Raw genomic sequence first — 22929 nt, 5'->3', positions numbered from 1 at the left:
ATGCTATCAACAGGAGAGAAGAGAATACCAAGATTCTGAGGCAAATAGTGATTGGCACAACCATTGTTTGTTCCAAGACACAGTGCATCAAACAAGAAACATGAGCATCGGATAACAAACTTTTCCAATGTATGTCTGAGAAAATTCCTGACATACTATTATTAAACAAAGGTAGGACTTCTTATGTCTGTTCCTCTTCAATCAGTCAGCAGCAAAATATCTCCCACACAGGAGATTGCCCAAGAGAGAACAATAATGCAAAAAAAGAGTAGACAAGATAGGGGGAAATTTCGTTCTAAAGGAAGTTTCGGATGTCTAGCGACTTCACCTCGGGCATTTCTTCATCCTTGAACTCTTCCCTGCAATAAGTTGTAAGGGAGACATTGTTCGAATTCAATTTCTCGACAGAAACATCATGTTGCATGTAATTTAGGGGTTTAGGGGACGGCTAAAAGGCATACCGTTTCTTCTGAGTTTCCATTGCTTCAACAGCATCTTTCTTCAGCTCTTCAAGTTGGGCCTTTGCAATTTTAAGTTCCAACTGCTCCTCAAGTTTGGGCAGATCTTCTCTACGAATGCCAAGCCTACATGATGACGAGTAACAATAAGTACACACCAGCAGGAAAAGCCAGCCTAGAACCGATAAGGGCAAAATGTTTGCAGGTATTACCAATGACAAAAAGATCGATAGAAGATATTGCTTCTTTATGAATGCTAATTTTATTTTGTGGAGCTTACTTTTGGTTGACCTTATCAAACTCTGCCTTCAGCAGGCCCATCCCCTTTTTATCGTTTCTCAAGAGAGGTTTCTTCAATTCCTTCTCAACCTTGTTCAATGCATCCATCATCATAGTTTCTGCACCTAGTTCATCAATAAGGCCTCTCCTGCCAAAAGTAACTTGAGAAAATGAGCAACCAAAGCAGCTCAGTTGCATGCTAAAACAACACGTTCACATGACATTTTCCTTTACCAAAATTATCTTGGAAGAAAAACAAATCCTGATAAAAGAATTCCATGATTCAACAAGCTATATTCCAGTAACCCATAGTTAAGATTAAAAAACCAAAGAAGTAAATATTACATATAGCATGTATCATAAATTTCATATAATTACAATGCAGGGAAAAATGAAACAAAAAAGAACAGTAAAAATAGCATCCACAAAATCAGAAGGAAATACAAATGAAGGGATACATAAGCAGGGAATTAAAGCATAAACATACTTCACCCTTATGTCCTTCACGGCTAGCAAGTAGGATCGAACATCAGGAATGTCTTGTGTTCGTGTATCAATTGTGTACTTGATCCTCTGTGACTCAGAAAAAAGATCAGCCCTGCACGTAGAATGCACACCCCAGCAATAAACAAAAGAACAATTCATATGATCAGATAGACATAGAAAGAAGATGTTTTACATATCTAAATGATTTTGAAAGCTTGAACAAAAAAAAAGGAATCGGAAAAAGAAAAGAAAGGGAGGGCACATGAAGTAAGATATGCCAAGTCTGTAATGCAATATAGTGTTGCAACTACATGGTGAAATATAAAATTAGTAAATTATTTCCATATTTCTATTTGATTCCAAATGATTTTTTCAGTGGCTGGCTAGATCAGACGATAGCTAGTAGAATTTCTAAGAAAATGTTCTTCATATTTCGTGCTAACAAACAATCCAACAATGAAAGGGCTAAGTATGAAGGATTAACACTTGAGACTCCCCCTCTAATTATAACTTAAAAACTAAAATTAAAATAAAATAAAAAACACTGGGACTCCATCAGCCAATTGGTTTTTCACATGGGTTCCATGGTAAATTAATTATTTAAGTTCTGTCTTCACTTCAGAAAAGGCAAATATTATTTGAAAGAGACCAAGTAAACAACGAGTCACTGTAAGAAGATCTTACTTTTCTCGTATTGTCTTCATGACATTGGCATACTGGGACACAGCAGCAGGATCTTCAGGGGCAATGACGATCTTCTCTTTTCTTAAGATCCCTATGGCCATCTCAAATTTCTTCTTAACCTCAAGAAATATACCCTTCAACATCTCTTTGCACAAAAATATGCACCAGTCAGAAACTCAGATATAGAAGAGACATCAAGTATTCAGAAACTCTGCAAGGGCATCTGAGGTCAAGAGACTACTTCAAAGTTGCAACTTTTAATAAAGATACAGAAAAGATGACAACATTTTGCTACAATGCACATGATCAGTAAGGGCATCACAAGACGTTAGGAACCAGATGTTTCACAAAACAATTGAATAAGCCTAACACAAGCACAAAGGAGAATTATTGGTGGCTCTACCTGGCATCCGCATCAGTGATTTACTAAATAATTTTTCATGCAACGGGTGAGTTAGGATAGTAATGTTATCCAAAACAATCTGCACAATCTAATATGCACAATTGGTGCCTTTCCGAGCCACAAGAACACCCATTCAATATTATTATCCGTCCCTTCGCAGAAACGAATTTGTCAAATTCAAATTAGTAAAACCCTGGCTAGTTTAGTACCCAATTTCGAAACACCACCCAACCATGCTAACTACTAGAAATACTGATCACAAGGATCATTTCAGGCCGTGGTACATTTCTTACCCAATCGTACTCTCCCTAAATATCAGGAGATTTTATCGTCATCATCATCAGGATTGAACCCACTAATTGACCCCAAAAAAATAAATAAAATAGCCAGTAATAGAACGAGAGAGTGAACAACACGATTTAGAACTCACCATCACCCTTCAAGGAGGTGGGGGGAGCGCCGCCAGCTCCTTTGGCAAAGGAACGCGCCGGAATAGCATACTCCGATCGGATAACACTTTGCCCAGCATACACCTGCAACAAACCAAAAATTAAATCAACAAAATAAACAAATTAAAAGGACATCGAAAATCAATCATCCATATTACACCGGAAGAAAAATCATAAATTATACAACACCACAACAAAATCAACGATTTGAGCTGCAATCATGCTGAAATAACCATAGCATTCTGCACGCAGATCCAGTCAATAGAACGAAATGCAGCGAAAATAGTGATCGATGAGAGATAACCTGGCGAGTGGATCTCGAGAGGAAGCGAGAGGTGAAAGCCATTTTGGGATTGGCAGAAGCAATTCAGCAGGGAGCTGGTTTTGTTCGATTTTTGGAATTTGGAGAATACTTCGCTTGGAACTGCCCTAGTTTATTCAGGTAAAGGGGCAAAAATGGGAATCTCGGAGAGAACATGAAGGAGTCGAGGAAACGCTGTCGTTTGAGATGTCTCTCCTGATATGGCCCATTATCTTAGTGGGCTGATATCTTTCTAAAAGTTAGAAAGCCCAAATTATGGCCTAGTTTTTAAAATTCGAAGTTCGACTGTGTAGTAGGTATATAACGAGTCAAATTTAAGCTAGTGGACAATAAAATCTAAATTTAAATTTCGAAAGCTAATTTAAATTCGTAAATTTGAAGTATTCGGTAAATAAAGCGTTTATTTCGATACGCAACAGTAATCTTTTCTTACTTGTGAGGAAAAGAATTAAAATCATAGAAACAAGAATAGTCTTAGACTAAAGAAATGTTTTTTTTTTTTTTTCATTTTCTAAATATGAAAGAATTTCAGTATTATTTTTTGTATAAGAAAATTTCAATTACCAAAACGTTAATTTATTTATTTTTTTAGAGGAACGTAATAATAAAATCTAAATGGACAATATAACGCCAACTTTCTGAAATTAGTTAGATTACAGCATATAGGATTATTTGACCTCTAAAATTAAGCTAAACTTTCGCTGGGTTTCTCATCTTGCCTAAAATGATGGGAGATAAGACCATATCAATATTTTCAAATCCGTTATTATTGTTCAATAGTAATTGTGTCATTCTACCTCTCAAAAAAAAATTGTGTCATTTCTAAAAGGGCCACATTCATATATAAGATATTTTTTATATATGCCATTAAATCAAGTTTACAAAATACTACAAGAATCACCGATAACATAAAATTTGAGCTATTTAAGATACAATAATACATTAGAGCACTCCCAGCAGATCACCTAAATGCATCACTAACTCTAAATTTAGGCTAAAACAATTGAAAATGAGATAAAAAAAATGCATTCAGCAGATCCTCTAAATTAGATGGGACCCACAAAAAAATTTACACCTACCTAAATTCAATCTTAAATTTACACCCACCCTAAATTTATTTTAAGCTTATAATTAGTAGGGCCCACACATAATTATTATTTTTATGTAGAAAATAGGAGATCTGGTGTATGCATTTATAAAATCGAGATCCTAAAATTAAATAGGGAAGCTTTAGGGAGGAATATAGGAGCATAATTTTGGGATTTCTGCTGGGAGTGCTCTAACATATGGTAGTTGTATCTTATTTTAATTCATGAAATTGCGATTTTCCTAAAAATAATCTCCTTACATGTGTTAAAATATGTTACAACAATGTATCCATTCTTTAGTTTCTTGATTATAATAGTATAATGTTTTATTTTTATGAATACATTGACAAATTTCATGAAATGAAGTAAATCCGACAGATGCTATAATTCATTGGACAAAATTAAAATCGAGTAATACGAATCAAATTTGTTTAGGACAAAACAAATAAAATTCTTTTTTTTTTCTTTGAAAGAAGTTTTGCTCCTCAAGTCTCTGTTACAATACTTTTTAATGTTTAGGAATTATTACCAAAATATTACATTCCATATCCTACTATGAGTCATGACCTATAAATATCAAAATGTATAAAGTGCAAGCAACGCTACGTGGATGTAATGACATCATACAGAATGTAAAATACATAAATTGTAACAAAAAATAACTAAACTGAAATTTATCAAAAGAAACCATCAACTATACTTCTATATATTCATATTGCACATTACTGAATGTAAAAAATACATAACATAAATGCAAGTAAAAGCATTGCGCAAATCATGTTTTATAGCATAGTGAAAATTGAAGAAGGCAAATCACAAGCCTCTCAAAATCTCAAATGAGTGTCAAAAACCAAAGATTACAACATCAAGAATAAATAGTAATGGAAAGGGACAAAATCCCAACTCAAATCTTGAGAAACATAGTATACAGTGTTTGCAAATGTGCGGCTACAAATAACAGCCCCAAAGAAAAGAATGGCCGGGAAGAAAGTTAACCCATCAATTTAACATCGGCTACAAAGTTCGGATCAGCAAGCGCAACCACCTTGTTGCTCGGCTTCTGGAAGAGTATCCGGCATGCCCTGGAAGTATCTGAGGTACAAATTTCAGCGAATTAGGAAAACCAAGACACTAATTAAACTCACAGGGGAAGCTCGACTAACTATCTCGAAGGAATTAGAAGATAGTTAAAGCAAATCATGAGTTGCAAGCGATGCTGCATCGTTGGTCTTTCTATTCAAAATAAATTCCACTGGTATTTTGACTAGATATATTCAGGAGGCGAGTACATTGCATATTCACTAGTTATCCAGACTCTATTATAACCCAACAGATGTAATTGGGAAGAAGTAAGTTTGGCACACTTCAAAAGAAGTGACAGTAAAGATGTATAATTGCTTTTTAAGTACGCATCAAATGTAACTAAGACTAAGCACCAAGACTAGCAAGAAAGCTCAGCTAAGATGTTATATAACTCCCAAGCATCATAAGTTCAAGGCTTTCACTAAGATCATTCAGTTTAAAAAACCTAAGATACGAAATTACTGTACTGCTCTTGCTAATAAGTAATAACCCTATTAACGTAATTTGATTTTGCTGTTCCTATATCAAATAGCATTTGTACTATGTGAATCCACACACGAACAATTTCAGAAACTCTAAGCACTGAGATTGTAGGTGTTGCCTAGCCCCTATGCAGTTCAGAAGTTACATTTTCTAAAATCTAAAAAGTTCCTATTTGGTTCTCATAATCCAATATTACACAAGTGAGTAACTCCAAATTCAGAGCTATCATATAGGTGATATGTGGCTCGAGAATATTTGTGCCTGACAATGCAATCGGAGAGAAGGGAGAACGTTGATCACTAGTAACACGTTTTAATTAAACTGTTTAAATCCCACTCACATGTCCTGGTCGTGCTCATTAGCTAAAGCAGCCTTTGCAATACAAAAGAATGCGGGATCAACATTGTAATCTTCTTTGGCTGATGTCTCAAAGTAAGGGATGTTCCCTTTTGATGCACACCATTCCTTTGCTTTTTTCTCAGAAACCTGAAATCAATTTAATCAGAGCAAAGTATGAAGAAACTATAATATAACCAGCTCAATAAATCAACTTACCACTCTGCTATTGCCACCATCTATATCAATCTTGTTTCCTAGTAATATAAATGGGAATGACTTTGGATCAGGTGGATTTGCCTGCATCACAACCAAATACCATCAATCCATCCGGCCACCAAACACTGAGCATATCGTAACAAGTAAATAACTAGGAATATGTAGATGGGCCAATTGAATCAGTATAAGAGCTTTAGGCTAATGATAATAATTCAGCCAGTGATAAGTTGTAGAACATTAGTTATCACCCTGCAATAATGGCAAAACATGAGTATGGAGGGAACAACCAGATTGGCCTATGTAACTAACATCAAGATCCTATAGACATAACAGACAAACATGTAACTTTTGTTATATATTCAAACATACAAAGAAATCTGAGTGTGAGAATTGTAATCAAAACATGAATTGGCCAATGAAGCCCATTCCAAAAATATAGATGGTGAGAGGTCAAAAATATTATTCTTACTCATTCACCTAATTATTACACACAAGCACCGAAAGTGCGGTCTAGTCGCTTCCCACTGCTGTCAGAATCACAAGGCCATTATTTTGTACTTAATATCCATAATGAGCACGTCAGGCGATATCACAATCTTAACTTTGAACACAAGGCATGACAGACATCTTAAACTTTCTTTGCCAGTTATTGTTTTTTAATGCTACCACCATTCAATAGTCAATGAATAAAAATCTGTGATATGACATAATATTACACCTTAACCAAGTAGTTCCATTAGCAAGTGCCCATAAGAAATAGGATCAAAGCCTCCTAGGAGAAGAGACCAATCAGCATAATTACCAATGTAACACATTCACTGTGCAAGGTTTGCATTATATGAGCTGCCTACTACTATATTAGCAAGATAGATAAATATAAACCCTTCTTATCTATACATTTACCATCAATTCTAGCTTGTACATGGTAAGGCTAATTCTCATAAAAGGTGTAAACCTATTCAATCTACAATGCACAAATTCTCTTCAAGTGGTTAGTACTAAATACTTCAGGGTGATGCATATGGCTATAAGGGAATGAAGTATCAGCAAAGCCAAGAGGAGAACAAATATGCTTTGGACACAATGTGGTACGTTTTTGTATCCTCTGATCAATCTAACAATATAAATAAAGTCTTTTTTGGACTAATGCTTTGCATTATGTGTCCTGAATTCTGTCTTTATTCTCTTATTTTCAACTAAAATATGAGCCTGACCTCACAAAGAATATGCAAAAAAGGTTCAGAAGTTGATGAACAAACATTGAAACAACATCCCAGATTGAATAAATATTAAAATATCACGAACAAAAAAATTCTCAAACAAAAATCTATGTCATCATTAAACAACAAAGATACATGTAAGCATAGCATTTAATTTCCACAGGTAAGTAAAATGTAACTTTTTCCCTTTCTCCTGAAACTACCAGAGGAAGCAAACCTTCCTTTCTGCAACCAACTAAGCCTAAGATACAAATTTCTAGCTTAGAATGTTCCTTATTAGATACTCAACAAGCTGAACATTAGAAACTACCAACAAATGACACGAAACCTTATCAAGTAACGAAACCTGAAAAAATACAGGAAAATCTTTTGAAAGCAAATTACAAAATCAAGATAATCGAGCAAACAAATAATCTTATATAAACAGAAGACACTAACCTGCTTGAGAAACTCTTCATGCCAATTGTCAAGGGTATCAAAAGACCTCATCACATTAACGTCATAGACCAAAACACAGCAATCCGCCCCTCTATAGAACGCAACTCCAAGACTTTGAAATCTCTCTTGGCCAGCAGTGTCCCAAATCTACCAACCACAAATACAAGTTCATTCACTCAGTAAAAATTTTCCACCAAATTTGTCAAAAGAGAAGCAAAGTCTACAGAAAGCAAACTGAAACCCACTTGAAGAGTAACAAGACGATCATCTATTTGAAGCTCCTTGGTGACGAAATCCGCCCCAATAGTAGCTTTATACTGCTGACTGAATTTCTTATGTACATATCTATATCACCAGTTAAAGAAGCCTCACACATTTTAATCGAACAATTCGTCAAACTTCAAAAAATTGAAGTGCAAATACCATCCAGATCAATGCGTAATACAAGTGAGAAAACATAAATAAAGGATACTGATTCATCAACGACGTTTTACCAACCCTGAAAAAAAATAATTAAAAAACCAACAACGTCAAACACGTCAATTCCGATACTTAACCCTAAACTCGAAAGGCACAAATCAAATCGCACAAAAAAAACTAAGAAAAAAATAAATAGTATCAGCATCAGAATACCCGCTGTCGCCGAGGACGATCACTTTGAGTAATGTTCGCCTACGCAATGACATTGGATACTGATTTAAAATCCAACAACAACAAAAAATTCCTTTTTCGACAATCTCTTTTCACCAATTTCAGAGGAAAGGGAAAATTTTGTGTGTGAGAGATGAAAGACAGGAAAAAGGGGCGCCAATTTCGATCTGAAACACAAACACTATTGACTTTTTTGTTTGGTAATACGAATTTAGGCGGTACTAAATTCCAAAGGGTAACAATACACACACACATATATATACACACACATTATAAACTATACGTGTTTGAATATAAATTCATCAACTTTTTAATTATTGCTAATTATTGTACCGACCTGTTTACTGCAATATCCGAAACTTAATCCTAATACCAATTATTGTTATATTTTTTCTTTTTTATTTTGGTTTTATTTTACATAGTGGATTCTTAATTAACTTTATATTTTATGAGTAGTTGTCGGAGTCTAGAAATATGAGTGACAATATTATCGTCTTTTATTTATAGTATTTATTTTAGTTTTGCTATAATGTTATATTGTTTCCAAGTATATTTTATTTAGTTTTGCTATCATGGAGTATTTTTTTTTCCAAGATGAAACACTTTGTTTGTTACTAGGGCACTCATTTTTACATCATGGAATAAAGAATCATTTTTTCCCCCCAAAATTTTTATCGTAATGGAATAAAGAATCGAACTTCTTTTTTGTTTTTGTTGTTTTTCATGTTGTCGTAATCCATGTACAATTAAATTTGGAACTCTTTATTTATCAAAAATAAATAAAAAGTTGGAACTCTTTGCTATAGTGCTAAGACTAATTTATTGACAAAAAAATATATATATATTTTAGCAACTCAAATTTTACCTATGTATTATATACTCCATCCGTCTCACTTCAATTGGCACACTTGCATTATCATTTTTTATTTGTTCCATTTCAATTGGCATTTTTCTAAAATAGTATATGGTCCCTACTTTCTCTACTCATATAAAATAAGTGGACCCTACCTACTTTACAATCTTAACCCTTTATTCTTAATCTCCATGCTCAACTCAAAAGTGCCAATTGCAGACTTGCAGTGGGACAGAAGGAGTACTATATTATTTTGTTTTTAAATTATGCATGTATATTGGATTTGCGTGGGCTGTAATAGCAAGACCAATGCAAGTTGGACAAGTTTTTTTACCATCTAATGTTAAGTTATTGTTAACTATGTTCGAACCCCAAAAAAAGCTACAAAATTGAGTTTAAATATCTTATTTCAAATTAAACCTTGGACAATGAAACTATATAATAAAAGAAAATGAGAGATCATCTTTTACATGTGAGGTCATTTGTTTTAAGTTTTTTTTAATAATATTATAACTTTCGCTCAGTCATATTCTAAACTAAAAAATTCAAGATAAAACATAATATAACGAGTACCAATCTTTCACATTTCAAAGTACACTAGAATAGAATCAAAAGTACGAGGACTTACACACTACAAAGTAACCTAAACAACATTGATAGGTTGGCTAGATCAACAAACTACAAAATGTATACTCTTATCAAGCAATATTTTATAGTGATGAGAAGGGTTGGACTAAACTCTCAATTCTTATGATTTCTAAATTTTAAAAAAATATATATATATAATTTTCGCTCAGTCATATTATAAACTAAAAATGCAAATAGAAAAAGAACAAAGAGTGTCGAAACTTCCGCGCTACGAACTACGAAGTGACCAAAACAACGATGATAAAGTAAAATCAATGAATTTTAAAAAGATGTTACTCCCTCCGTCCGCCAAAAGTATTCCACTTTGGCCGGGCACGGAGTTTAATAAAATGTGTGATGATGTTGATGTAGTGGAGAAAGGGTCCCACCACTTTATGAGATGTGTGGTTGAGATTGAATTTGGGGTGGGTTTTTTGTAAATAAAGAGTGTTTGTAAGGATAAAATATAAAGGTGGATGGTGGGACCATGGCTTAAAAAGGAAAGTGGAATACTTTTTGCGGACGCCAAATATAGTAATTGTGGAATACTTTTGGCGGACGGAGGGAGTATATATTTAACAAAAACTCTCAATTGTGAGGAACCCTAGTGAGCAGTATTTCCCTCTATTTGGCACCCTCCATCAAACTTCCTCAACGACCAAAATTTTTTCGACGGATTGCCCGCGGCCACCGGCGGATTTAGGGTTTCTCGAGAAGTTCATAATAAGATCAAGCACATCAAGAGCTCTAAGAAGAAACAGTAAAATGACCTTTTGATTTCAATAAAATATAAATCCCACATTCAATGAAACCTGTAATTATTGTTATTTGGTAAATCGTGTTTCACAGCTTCAGTTTTTGTCACAGAAGCACAAACATATTGAAACAGAGGTTGCTTAACATATCAGTTAGGTGGAAATAATCTACAGCACAAAATTTATGTAGCCCATACAGTAGATGAGAGCAAAACCATGATACTATGATCTTACATGAGATGTGCAAGTCAAAATAATACAGGACGTAAGATTGTCTCGGTTCGAGTGAAGAGTCGTCTCAAGGCTTGGCTAGAGGTATTTCTCCAGAAAACTCTTGGTTCTCTTCCTCATTCGTGTGAAGACGATAACTACACACGCTAGAACCCACGGTGGGATTGGACCGACTGAGGACTGCAGATTTTTCGCCCACACTGGTGTCTCCTTCATAGCGAAGACTATGATGATGGTTATCAATGCCACGCTTAGTATTATTCTGGTGATGGGCTTGAGCAACGAATCCTGCATTCACAAGCATAAAAATAAGCCAAACTGGATACATTACAAGGCACATAAGTATGAGCATGTTTCTCATGCACGTCCAGCAATAAAATATGTAGAAGGTATGAGGTATTGTTATGAACTGTATGGTGATAGCCCAATAGGGATATAGAAACATTTGTTAATACTACAAACTCATGTTTGAATTAGCAAAAGCCCTTGAAATTTTTTCTAAGTTTGAAGAACTTGAAGAACCCGATCATGTTGATTAAGAATGAATGACTGTGAAGCACTAGGACATTTGTACTACTCTAATAGATTTCATTTATCAATTATGAGTTAGGATGCATGTCAAGAAAGACATAATAAGACCAGAACATATTCTTCAAGGTCCTGAGTAGATTTGACAATGACTGCTTAGTTGACAATCCCCCTTAAAAAAAAAAAAAAAAAACTCTTCCCTTCTAGTTTTTGACAGGTGAAATTTTTGAACTTATGTACAGGAGCCATGCTCACCCCACTTCTACTTCAATCTCAATTTATTTCAACTCATGAAACAATTCAAAAGGTAGCAGTAAGACACAAGTTCATGCAACTAGAATTGTGCATGATCACATAAAGAACTATAGCTGTACATATACATGAAACGATGAAAAGTCTGACTGACAGAACAACAAGTAGCAATTTCTGGTGGATTTTCTATCAAACTATGGCCCAAAATTACTCCGAACTTTTGGAAAACTGGAAAGCAGACACCTAAAAACTAATTGCATCCTTATGATTCTAAATTGCTGGTCGCCAACAGTCTCTTGAGTTTTCCACTTAAAAATATACATCAGTTCATGATCAACAGGGTAAACTTTTGTTCATTTAGTGTTCTACAGGTATATATCATTCTCTTTGTTTTAGTTATGAAAAGAGTGGAAGCCGACTACTTGAAGGGTTGTGTTTTTAAGGTCACGAGCAGGTGAGAATTTGACAGATGAAATCGCAACAAACTCTGCCTTTGAGCTTGAAATTAAGTTCACTCCCAAACCTCTCAACAAGATCTGAAAATGTCTTCATTTTCACTCATTAAGTACAGTAGGACGAACTTAGCAAACACCATGAAAGATGGGAATTTGAAAAAAAATAGCTGAACCATGCATCACTGGTTAACCTATACATCCAAAAGAAACTGAAGAAAGAAGTAGAAAATCTTATGCTCACTTAACTCAATGAATACTAAATATTCTAACACGCTTGAAGAAGATAGTTTCATAGATCAGGAACCAAATAACGCCATTCACCACATCAGACACCAATCCTGTTAAATGCAGCAATGCCAGCAAATATGTTTCCAAATCGAATAAATTTCATTGAGAGCCAAAAACAAAATCAAGACATCAACACTCTTTATCTAATTTCCAACATCATCTTGATTAAATCTTCCAGAAACACAGAAATTGCGACTGCAATGAAACATGACCGCATAAAATCACCCCAAACACCTAACAGACCATATAATCCAATCAAGGTCAATCAATTAGGGTAAAACATGTCTTCAAATTCCGGAATTAATATTCCCCACCTCGATCAAAATTCCAAACACAACAACTGTAATTCCACGGTAACAGCCAAAATTCACGCATCAATACAACTTCAAAAATCTTACCTTAGGCTCGCCGTCGACGTAAACACGAGCGCCATCTTTGTACGTGAGCATTGAGCGGCCATTCCTCGGGTTGAACCGGATCGGCAGGCCCCGACCCGATCCAGGCGTGAACGCGTAGGCCGTTTTGAAGCCGTACTTGTCGAGGATTTCTCGGACCTCGAGCTGGTCCTGGTCCCACCCACCCAACCCCATTTTGATGACATCGATCGGGCCTTTCCCTCTACTGTAGATGTGCACCTCCGCCTCCGGCACACTTGTTGTGACGGACCGGTTCTTCCTCAGAACTGGTTCCGGCCCCTCGGTGTTCTGCAGTAGCGGCGCCGCCGCCTCCGTCTCCTCGATTTCTCCTACCCCGCTGTTGCTCGCCATTGCTGTAACGAGGTGTTTTGTAACTTTTGTTGGCTTCTGTGGTCGTTTTTTTTTTGTTTTTTCCTTTCTAGCTGTGTAAATTGTAATTTAACTTTTTTTAATTTCAATTATTTTATATTAATTGCGGTCAAATCCCATTTTATTGTTCTCTTTTAATCTTCCGTGATCAATTATTTCATGTAGCAGTACATTGGCTTTTCAGTAGGATGGCGAATTTTTTTTCCATGAAATTATAATTAGAATCAAACTTATAGTATTATTTTTTTTTTTTGATCGGGCAAAGTCATGTTAGATGTTAGTAATTAGTTCCCCATCCACTCCAAGAACCACCTTATCTCTCCATTCACCAAAATCCACCTTATATCTCCCATCTCCAATTCGCTCCCAAGAGGGATCGAACCCGGGTCACTACACTTAAGTGAGGACCCGGTGGCCAGTGGGCTAAGCCCCCTGATCGGGCAAAGTCATGTTAGATGTTAGTATTATTAACGGTGAGACTTATCATAATTGTGAAATGTTAAGTTTCTCATAATGTATGTACCACAACATATTAATTACAATCAAGCTCAACTTGTTAATGGTGAGATTTAGCTTTCACCTAGTTTAGTAGGTTAAAAAACAAATAATTATTTGTTCTATACAAATCAACCGTGTGATTAATTAGTCATTTTCGTATTATGATTTGTGCATTATCAAACACCCTAGTGGTGCATATAACCTTGAAAAATGGACTGCGCCATTCAATATAAGATAATGACTACAAATAATATCATATGTTAATATAACGAGGATATATAATGGGGACGAGAGAGAGAAGAGAAGAGATGACATGCACCTTAGCTTATAAATAATTAAAGGATTAATTGTCAATTAATGTTAAAATTTTCATCAATTTTTGAAATTCTAACACAATTTTTAAAATATTATAATAATATTATCACCTTCTAATTTGTTAGTACAAAATTAACACCCTCAATATTTTTTAATCATAAAAAAATTGACAAATCGAGCATAATGGTGATCGAATAAAAAATATCGAAGTCATTCAACACAATTTGGGGTAAGACATGTCACATCACTTTTTTACGATTGATAAAATTTGAAAGTGTTAATTATACAATTATTTGAAATATAGTGATATTATTGCAATATTTTAAAGATCAAAGAGTGAAAATTCATATACTCCCTCCGTCCACGAAATGAGTACCCATTTGTGGACGGCACGAGTTTTAAGAAATGCATAGAGTGTAATGTGAATAGTTTAAAGGTCCCACTTTTTGAGTGTATTAATTAAAGAGATGTGTTGGATACACTTGCCAAAAAGAGAAATGGATACTCATTTCGTGGACGGACGAAAAAGAAAATATAGATACTCATTTAGGGGACGGAGGGAGTATTAATTACTAGCAATTAACAGATAATTAAATTTATACCGACTTTACCGCAGCACCGCTGGCTAGATTGTGTAAACAAGAGTCTCAGTACTTCAAACTTTACCGGCAACTAAAATTTTGCAAAAATATAATCATATTTCCCAACTCCAGTAGCCGTTACAATGGCATTTCAACCCAATAAACTCTATAATTTGAGATGGAAATCATGGAAACTCTTTTCAACATTAGAATGTACCCCAAAATATGTGCAGAAAACCTCAATTTGGGAGAGTGGACACAAAAACTCTCCTCGAGTACTTCTCATTCCAAAGTTTACAAAAGGGCGAGGGCGATTAACCACTGTATTTGCTATCCACGTCAAAAGCTTTACTGACCGAATGATCAACTACCACGATTTTCATGAATAAGATCTCGGCTGCAGCAATTGTGCAAGTTTTTCATGCCTGGTCTCGTTGCAGCTCTTATTCCGGCCACCTGATAGCAACAGCCCCAGCCGTATCGATCTCCATTAGATTCAAGTCACAGTATCTTGAACAGTTTCTTCAATTTGAAAAGTAATCGCTTTTCTTCAGTAGACAGATCATCCTGCACATCAATAAAAAGGAGTGAGGATTACTTTTCATGGGGCTTCAAAGAAAAGGTCAGTAATATCAAATGTACAAACCGCATAGTTTTCTTTGAGTGCATCAAGTGATTTTCTGGAGATCTTGCTTACGAGCTCGTCCTCCATCTCAAAATGTCTCCCAAACATTTTTTGTTGCTCTTCAGGATTGCTACCAATTATCTGCAAAGGAATACTCATAACACATTACAAGAGCAGGAGGAAAAAAAAGTGAAAAACAACATTATGGGATGTAATGCAACAAAATAAGGTAGAACTCAGATATTTAAGTCTTCACTCATTCTAGGGAAGTATCATGGGGGATTATAGGAAGCATCTCGTCTACCAAAAATTAACCTTTTAAGTGCAAAGTAAAATTCTATTGATGCCATAAAATATATAAGCGATGCTCTACCAAAAGACTAAGATTTTTCTCACAGATATCACTATCCGTTCTCTAAAATACACAGCGTTCCTAATCAAGTTCTACAGTTAACTGCTTCATCGTCTTGTGCCACACTTGGCCAGTGACAACAATGGGATAAAACATGAATGCAGAGATCATTAATTTTCTTCATGCATATTGGATATCTAAGAAAAATTTGATTGGCTACATAAGCCTTACAAATTAATGTTTAAGAAAGAATCATGATATAGCTCCACTTATCATTCATATGCCTGGTCAGCTAGTTCTGTGGGTCCAGATAGGTACCCGTGGTTTAATCTACGCATGAAGAGGATGTTTAGATGCTCATCTAAGTAAACATCATCCAGAATATGCCAAAATTTCAAAGTTCTCGAAAGATGAGGAGAAGCTACCGATTTCATTATCTCATACCTTAATGGCCACCTTTTGACCTTTCTTGGCATAATCAACAGGCTTATGATTATTTTCAATAGAAGCTACCCGACCAATCTCAACGAACTCTCTTCCTGGAACGCATATGGGTGTTCCAATCTGTAAGATCGAAAAGAATGTAGATATATGAGTTTGCCAAATGAAGCACAATTTTCTCGATCAATTACAAGATAGTCTGTGCGCATTGAATGCTATCTAAAAAATATTACCTTGGCAATGCCTTCAACGACATCAACCCCCAAGACAATCGGATCTTTCTTGTTGAAAACACAGTTTGGCATGATCTTAAGGACACAGGGAAAAACTGCTTCATCTGCAGCTTCTCTTTTCTTTTCCTCCTTAAGATTATCTATGTAAGCCTTGAATTGATCAAAGAGGTGGTATATAATGTCAGCAATGAATATTTTTACACCAAGCTCATCAGCAAGTTCCCGCGCCTCTGGCGTTACTTTAACATCAAAGGCCAGTATAGTTCCATATTCCTTTTTCTTTTCAAGCATGACACTAGCCTTCATCACGTCCTTCTTGTGTACTGGGCCAATACTTATAGCACTGACAGGTATGTTAACTGCCGGAGTCTTCAAAAACTCCAGCAATGCTTCTAAAGACCCAAGTGTAGATGCCTGAACATAAACCCCTTCACCACTTTTGTCAATCCTACTCATCACTGAATTTACATCATCCATAGCAGATTCTTTAATATCCTCTATATCATCATTAGGCCCCACAACGTAGAGACTAGTGCCTGCAATAGCATGCTCAAGGCCCTGAAGAAAGAAAGGAGCAAGAAGCATTAGCCAAGATCCCAAGGCAACTAACACGAAGAAGAAACACATTTACCACAAATTAACCACATTAACGGTTCAAAGTCGATAGAAATAGGGAGAACTATCAGCAGCACAATAACAAAAATAAAAAGAAATCATCATGATTACAAGAACAAGAAAAAGCATCCGCACAAAATAAAAGCATATTCCACAAGAAGCTGTTTAATTAGGCAATATACAGATAATATCCATCAATCACATCACACGGGCGGTCCTGGTGTGCAAATAACTCTGGAATAAATGAAAACTACAATGAACTAGTTCAAATCTAAACATGAGAATGAGTGGGGAGAATTGAAATAGAAGACAGCATTCTTGTGTAATGAGATTCCTTTTTAGTCATATACAGTCTAATGACGCTAATCTGCCAATCCCAAATCCTACAGTTTGATACACAATATTAATTCCCTAAGTCGACCCTAAAGAAAACAAAATGCTGGAATAGGAGGGAGGAGCATCTATGTAAAATTCCCCCAGCCCAGGGAAAATGCGTATGGTGCGAAACACACAAAAAACTGATTTGAACAGTCAGCACACGGATATTCAGCTACCATTCTAGAGTAGGTAACAGACATACAATGATTGGGCAGTGATGTGAAGTTCTGTTGGTGAAACTTTATATGTTAAAATAACCACATAAGGTGGATGGCTGTGACCTTAGCGGACATGTAAGACTCTTTTTGCTCTATGCAATAACCCAATAATGATAAGCAGTCCATGTTCAGTATAGTGGACGCCTTCATGAAATCCGTAAATGATCTGCTGCCATGTTGAAATAAATGGGCTTCATTTGAGCACTGGAAAATGGGTTCTTCAGTGAGGTAATTCATCATAAACCATGTTTCCACCTCCATATCTTAGCCAAATGATGTTTCAGTAATTCATTTATACTAGCGCCAGTCTCTTTCGTACTTCCTAGGAGTAACTAGCATCTTTTTCTAAATTAATTATCTTCAGTTTTCTAACTTTATGAGGCCAGGGGATGCTAAGAAAATGAGTTAGAGTTACCTGCGCAGCAATCTTGATACCCTGGGCAGCCTTGATTTCTTTGTGATGCAAATACGTTCCCTGGAAAGAAATAATGAAAATGTTAAATTCAATTATGACAAGTACAATGCTAGGCAGAAGTTATCCAATGAAACTATCACTTCCAGATGTGCTTTGATCACAGCACCACAACAGGACGACATCAATTGGGGAAATGCATCCAAAGAAAAATACTACACCAAGTTGATAGTCTAGTACATTTATTTCCAGAAAAACAAAAATAACTCTAGGAATACTTCCATGCATAGTAGCAAGCTTAGCAAATAGAAACTACTCGCAATAAAAACAATAATTTGGTCCAGATAACCAAAGCAAATTCTTCCAATAATAATAGAGTAAGAAGTTTCACCTTGACTCGGAGCTCCCTCATGGGGTGGGGTGTTAGCAATGCTCTAATTGAGGTAACAACTGGTCCCTGTACAAAAAATCGAGCAGAATGCTTGTAAATAACTCCTTCCAAAGGAACTAAAAACAAAAATAAAGCATAGAATGCATACTTGCATGCCACAAACAACTATTTGATCTCCTTCATGAAGCACGCCGTTTACTAACACCACGTCAATTGTGGTCCCATGTCCTTCAACCACTTTAACCTCCAAAACAGTACACTGTGGCAAAGTTTGAGGATAAATGATGAGAATTTCCAGGTAAGTATCTTTCTCATTCTCAAGCAGCAGTAGGTGAGGGAACAAACCTGCACTTCCTCACTATATGTAAGCCTTTTAATCATTGTCTTCTGAGCCCATTGGACCAGCAGTAACAATAAATCTGGGATGCCCTCGCCACTGTTTGCCAATCACCCACAAGTCAGAAATTAAAGAAATTTATAGCCTTGTGAGAACGAAATTAAGAAATAGTAAACCAGATACAAACATAAAGTAACAAAGTACTTATTAGAAAAACCTTATGGCACTTGTTGGTACAATGTTATATGTTTCCCCCATTTCTTTATTCTTGTAATACAACTCAGTATTGAGGCCCTGCTCCTTAAACTGAGTGATAATCTGTACCAGAAAATTCGCATTAGATAAGACCAATGTAGGTGCCAAGACAGTGAGACCTAATAGATAAATATGACCTGAGTTAGCCTCATGTTAAATTCGATCATGACATCTTTTGATTGTTGCCTTATTGCCTTTCCTATTGGTGCATTACGGCAAGTCTTCCACCCATAAAGTCTATCCACCTATATTGCCAAACAGAAAACACCAAATGAAAATAGTGGAAAAGCATGGGTACGAAGAACTCAACAACACCAGGATACAAGGCGACTCACTTTGTTCAAGGCAATAAGAAAGTCTGTATTTCTCATTTTCAAAAGATTGAGTGACTCAATTGTCTGTGGTTCCAACCCATGCATTATATCAACAACCAGAATTGCAAGATCACATAATCCTGATCCTCTAGAACGCAAATTGGTGAAAGATTCGTGTCCAGGGGTATCAATCACTAACAGACCCGGGACATTGAGCTTTGCATCAGCTTTCAGTTCCTTTGTTCTCTCACGTATATTCTCAGCAGGGAAATAGGTTGCTCCGATTTGCTGTGTAATCCCACCTGCCTCACCTTCTTGGACATTTGTACCTCTAATACAATCAAGCAACTTCGTTTTACCAGTATCGACATGACCCATAATACAACATATAGGAGACCGAAGGTTTTGTCCATCCTGAACAGGCTGATCATCAGAGACTTCTTTTTTGCTCCTCTTATCTGGATTAGAAGAATTCTTTTTGTTGTTCTTTTCATTGCCCTCAGCCACAGAGTTCTTTTGAACATCCACATTCTCCGATTTCTGTGGCATTACTGAAGTTACTTTCTCAGCCAAGCCAATTGGCTTGCTTGTATGCAGCTCAGCATCTTGAGGTGCAGTCCGTGTGTTCTTCATATCCTTCTTAGGCAAGGGTTCAGGTTCTGAATCAACTTCTTCATCAGCAAATACACTTTTTCCTGGCAATTTCAAGTCAGCATCATCCCAACTTTTAGCATCCCACTCTTCATCATCATCTTCTTCTTCTTCTTCTTCATCAACTCCATTGTCTTCAACAACATCAGTTACCTCAGCTTTAACCTGTGCACTCGGAGACTCCACTTCCTCAACATTCTCTGCTTCAACAGAATCCAACTCTGACACAGCATCTTGTTGGATCTCTTTCGAATCTGTGCTCTCCCCATTTTCTGAAATGGCTGCTCCATTAGATTGGTTCTGGGGCTTCGACTTTTTCTTCTGGTACAGAGGTCTCTTGGCATGTGCTCCAGAAGCTTCTCCAGTGGGTAAGTCCAATTTTGCATTAGCTAGTATTTGCTTCCTCATTGCCTCCAACCTCCGAGCCTCTTCCTTCTGCTTCCCCGTGAGAAGCTTTCCTTCTTGTTTTTTCTTAAGGAGCTTCTCCTTCTCCCTCTCCTTCTTTAAGCGCTTTTTCTCTTCAGCTAATCTTTCCAGTTCTTCTTGTTTACGCCTTTCCTCTTCTTCTTTCCTCAACTTTTCTTCTTCTTCGCGTTTTTTCCTCTCTTCAGCTTCCCTCTGTTTGGCAAGTGCCTCCTGCATCTCCCTGACATGCTTTGGGACTTTCTTACCAGTTACTTTACTATTTTTCTCATTTTTGGTTTCTTCTGGTTTTTCTTCCGCTGCAGGAACAGATGCCTTCTTCTTTTTCTTTTTCTTCTTCGATGTTGCAGTCTCCGCAGGTCCCTCCTCTTCAGCCTCCTCTTGTTCCACGGGTTGGTTCTGTAACTTTTCCTCTGGAGGAGGTGCAGCTGGAGCTGCAGCAGAATCTTGAACAGGTTTTGTAACAGGAGGTCCAGCACCAAGTTCAGCCAGGATCTTGTCCAAGTCCTCTTCTTCTTCTTGAAGATTTTTCCCACCTTTCTTTTTCTTCTTTTTGTTTTTCGAAGTTACATCTTCAGAGTTTGGCTTTTTATCTTTAGAATCACCACCATGTTCATCCGGCTCAACAATATCAGATGGTGTATCACCAATTCCAGTTCCAGCTGCAGTATCATCATTAATATTCTTCTTTTTCGACGACTTCTTTTTGCCTGAAAATTTAACTGCAAAAGCTTCTTCCTCCTGATCACCAACACCACCTTCTCCCAAATCATCCTCAACCTTCGAAACAGATGCACCATCATCATTTTCCTCTTCAATCAATGCAGAACTGAATGATGTCTTCTTCGAGCCCTTTGATGACTTCTTCTTTTTACCTGTAAAAGTAATACCAACATCTTCGTCTTCCTCCTTGGAACTCTCATCTTTGTCTCCACTCTCTTCCTCTTCATCAAGCAATTCAAAGGCAGAAGAGATGTTGCCACCACTCTTCTTACTCTTAGAAGGCTTCTTCTTCCCAGAAAAGGAAATTTCAGGCACGCCTAAATCTTCATCCTCGTCATCTTTTTCCTTACTCTCAACATCATTTTCATCATCATCTTCTCCTAGCATCCCAAAAGCTGAAGCACTAAACCCGCTGTTATTTCCACTCTTTTTCGCCTTCGCCTTCTTTTTTCCACCAAATTTAATTGCAGGAGCATCATCCTCCTCCTCATCCTCCGCGTCTGCAATGACATTATCCCCCTCATCTTCATCATCATCATTCAGCACCATATTCTTCGAACCCCCTTTCTTGCCCTTCTTTTTGTTGCCCTGAGTGGCAGCAACTTTCTCTTCCGGAACAACAGCTTCCTCAGATAACTCAGTTCCCATAAAGTATTCATCATCAGTAATCACAAACCCCTTCTTCTTTGATTTACCTGCCCCAGCACCCGTAGTAGGGGCGCTTTCCTCATCACGCGTTGCAGGTTTCTTCCTCCCCATCGAATCACTTCAGTAGTACTTTCGACTAATAATAAATTAAGTCCACCCCAAAATCAACAAAAATCCCTGCGAAAAACCCATCCTAAGAGAATCAGTGATCACTTCCTCACCGACACACGCGGGCTAAAAACAACGAATTTTCCTTTAAAATATTCTTTGAAACCTTTACCAAAAAGCTCTTTTCAACGTCAACATTCAGCCGTCATTAGAAACCAAACCCCAAAACAGATTCAAAAAAATTCAGACAAAAACAAACTTGGCACAAACAATTATGAATAATTACGTATTGATTAATTCGTATAAGCGGCAGAAATTCAAGACGACTCACCTCGTCCCCCCGAGGCTGACGATCGAGACGGAGATAAAAGCCTGATATGATTTATGTATGTCTGTGTATGTGTGTAATTGTGTGAGAGATAATAACTTGGAGATGGAGAGAGAGGTTTCTTATGGGAAATGCTCCAGCACGATCTGAAAGGAAAGTAGGGTTCAGATAGTCGGGGATTGGACTCATATCGAGTCGGGTATATGTAATGGGCCAATTTTTATTAGGCCGCCTTTATTTGGATCGGGTGGGTCAAAACCGACAATAATACGGTGTCTTTTCTTTTTCTTTTTTTTAATGGCAATAATACGGTATACTCCCTCCGTCCACAAAATGAGTACCCATTTGTGGACGGCACAGATTTTAAGAAATATATGGAGTGTAGTGTGAATAGTTTAAGGATCTCACTTTTTGAGTGTATTAATTAAAGAGGTGTGTGTGGTACATTTGCCAAAAAGGGAAATGAGTACTCATTTCGTGGACGGACGAAAAAAGAAATATGGATACTCATTTCGTGGACGGAGGGAGTACTATTTTTTTGACAATATAGTGTAACTTTTTTTTTTGAAAACTTTTAGTTTTTGCTTCATATAATGTAGCGTTTGGTTCGTTTAGCACGAGTGATTGGGTTTGTATAATATACATATGAAACTCTAATATTTTATCTGATAAGAAGTAATACGAAACATATAGTCTTTTATAAATTAAAA

The 22929-nt window shown here is 36.5% G+C and overlaps 4 protein-coding genes across 4 annotated transcripts; all 4 read right to left on the bottom strand.

Annotated features, from left to right (window-relative positions):
* Positions 1 to 87: 87 nt before the first annotated feature.
* Positions 88 to 3278, bottom strand: LOC130994861 (probable ATP synthase 24 kDa subunit, mitochondrial). Its single transcript, XM_057919972.1, has 7 exons — positions 3064 to 3278; positions 2741 to 2843; positions 1908 to 2052; positions 1225 to 1335; positions 739 to 885; positions 462 to 584; positions 88 to 359 (listed from the first exon to the last, which is right to left on the bottom strand). Exons 1-7 carry the CDS (start codon positions 3103 to 3105, stop codon positions 296 to 298), a joined length of 735 nt encoding a protein of 244 aa, XP_057775955.1. The 5' UTR covers positions 3106 to 3278; the 3' UTR covers positions 88 to 295.
* Positions 3279 to 4935: 1657 nt separating this feature from the next.
* LOC130994852 (ras-related protein Rab7) lies at positions 4936 to 8928 on the bottom strand. The gene is made up of 7 exons (XM_057919960.1): positions 8582 to 8928; positions 8421 to 8447; positions 8194 to 8293; positions 7949 to 8095; positions 6291 to 6371; positions 6076 to 6221; positions 4936 to 5261 (listed from the first exon to the last, which is right to left on the bottom strand). The coding sequence occupies exons 1-7, from the start codon at positions 8632 to 8634 to the stop codon at positions 5198 to 5200; spliced, it is 618 nt and encodes a 205-aa protein (XP_057775943.1). The 5' UTR covers positions 8635 to 8928; the 3' UTR covers positions 4936 to 5197.
* A 1952-nt stretch (positions 8929 to 10880) lies between these two features.
* LOC130994844 (uncharacterized) lies at positions 10881 to 13419 on the bottom strand. Its single transcript, XM_057919948.1, has 2 exons — positions 12987 to 13419; positions 10881 to 11353 (listed from the first exon to the last, which is right to left on the bottom strand). Exons 1-2 carry the CDS (start codon positions 13353 to 13355, stop codon positions 11144 to 11146), a joined length of 579 nt encoding a protein of 192 aa, XP_057775931.1. The 5' UTR covers positions 13356 to 13419; the 3' UTR covers positions 10881 to 11143.
* Positions 13420 to 14864: 1445 nt separating this feature from the next.
* LOC130994837 (eukaryotic translation initiation factor 5B-like) lies at positions 14865 to 22421 on the bottom strand. Its single transcript, XM_057919934.1, has 12 exons — positions 22223 to 22421; positions 19360 to 21960; positions 19162 to 19269; positions 18987 to 19087; positions 18778 to 18868; positions 18581 to 18691; positions 18433 to 18498; positions 18045 to 18104; positions 16419 to 16976; positions 16189 to 16308; positions 15414 to 15533; positions 14865 to 15334 (listed from the first exon to the last, which is right to left on the bottom strand). The coding sequence occupies exons 2-12, from the start codon at positions 21892 to 21894 to the stop codon at positions 15269 to 15271; spliced, it is 3936 nt and encodes a 1311-aa protein (XP_057775917.1). The 5' UTR covers positions 21895 to 21960; positions 22223 to 22421; the 3' UTR covers positions 14865 to 15268.
* Between the last annotated feature and the right edge of the window lie 508 nt (positions 22422 to 22929).

The sequence above is a fragment of the Salvia miltiorrhiza genome, chromosome 1 (assembly GCF_028751815.1).
Source record: "Salvia miltiorrhiza cultivar Shanhuang (shh) chromosome 1, IMPLAD_Smil_shh, whole genome shotgun sequence".
NCBI lineage: Eukaryota > Viridiplantae > Streptophyta > Magnoliopsida > Lamiales > Lamiaceae > Salvia > Salvia miltiorrhiza.
This window is presented reverse-complemented; position numbering and strand designations above follow the sequence as displayed.

Coding starts and splice junctions, on each gene's coding strand:
- LOC130994861 (XM_057919972.1), bottom strand. CDS start 3,105: ATGGCTTTCACCTCTCGCTTCCTCTCGAGATCCACTCGCCAG. Junction 2,844..3,063: donor TCTCGAGATCCACTCGCCAG/GTTATCTCTCAT, acceptor GGTTTGTTGCAG/GTGTATGCTGGGCAAAGTGT. Junction 2,053..2,740: donor CACCTCCTTGAAGGGTGATG/GTGAGTTCTAAA, acceptor TTTTGTGCAAAG/AGATGTTGAAGGGTATATTT.
- LOC130994852 (XM_057919960.1), bottom strand. CDS start 8,634: ATGTCATTGCGTAGGCGAACATTACTCAAAGTGATCGTCCTCGGCGAC. Junction 8,096..8,193: donor ATCGTCTTGTTACTCTTCAA/GTGGGTTTCAGT, acceptor TGTGGTTGGTAG/ATTTGGGACACTGCTGGCCA. Junction 6,372..7,948: donor ATGAAGAGTTTCTCAAGCAG/GTTAGTGTCTTC, acceptor GTTGTGATGCAG/GCAAATCCACCTGATCCAAA.
- LOC130994844 (XM_057919948.1), bottom strand. CDS start 13,355: ATGGCGAGCAACAGCGGGGTAGGAGAAATCGAGGAGACGGAGGCGGCG. Junction 11,354..12,986: donor ACGTCGACGGCGAGCCTAAG/GTAAGATTTTTG, acceptor TTGTGAATGCAG/GATTCGTTGCTCAAGCCCAT.
- LOC130994837 (XM_057919934.1), bottom strand. CDS start 21,894: ATGGGGAGGAAGAAACCTGCAACGCGTGATGAGGAAAGCGCCCCTACT. Junction 18,692..18,777: donor CATATAGTGAGGAAGTGCAG/GTTTGTTCCCTC, acceptor ACTTTGCCACAG/TGTACTGTTTTGGAGGTTAA. Junction 15,534..16,188: donor GTCAAAAGGTGGCCATTAAG/GTATGAGATAAT, acceptor ATTCCTTTGCAG/ATAATTGGTAGCAATCCTGA.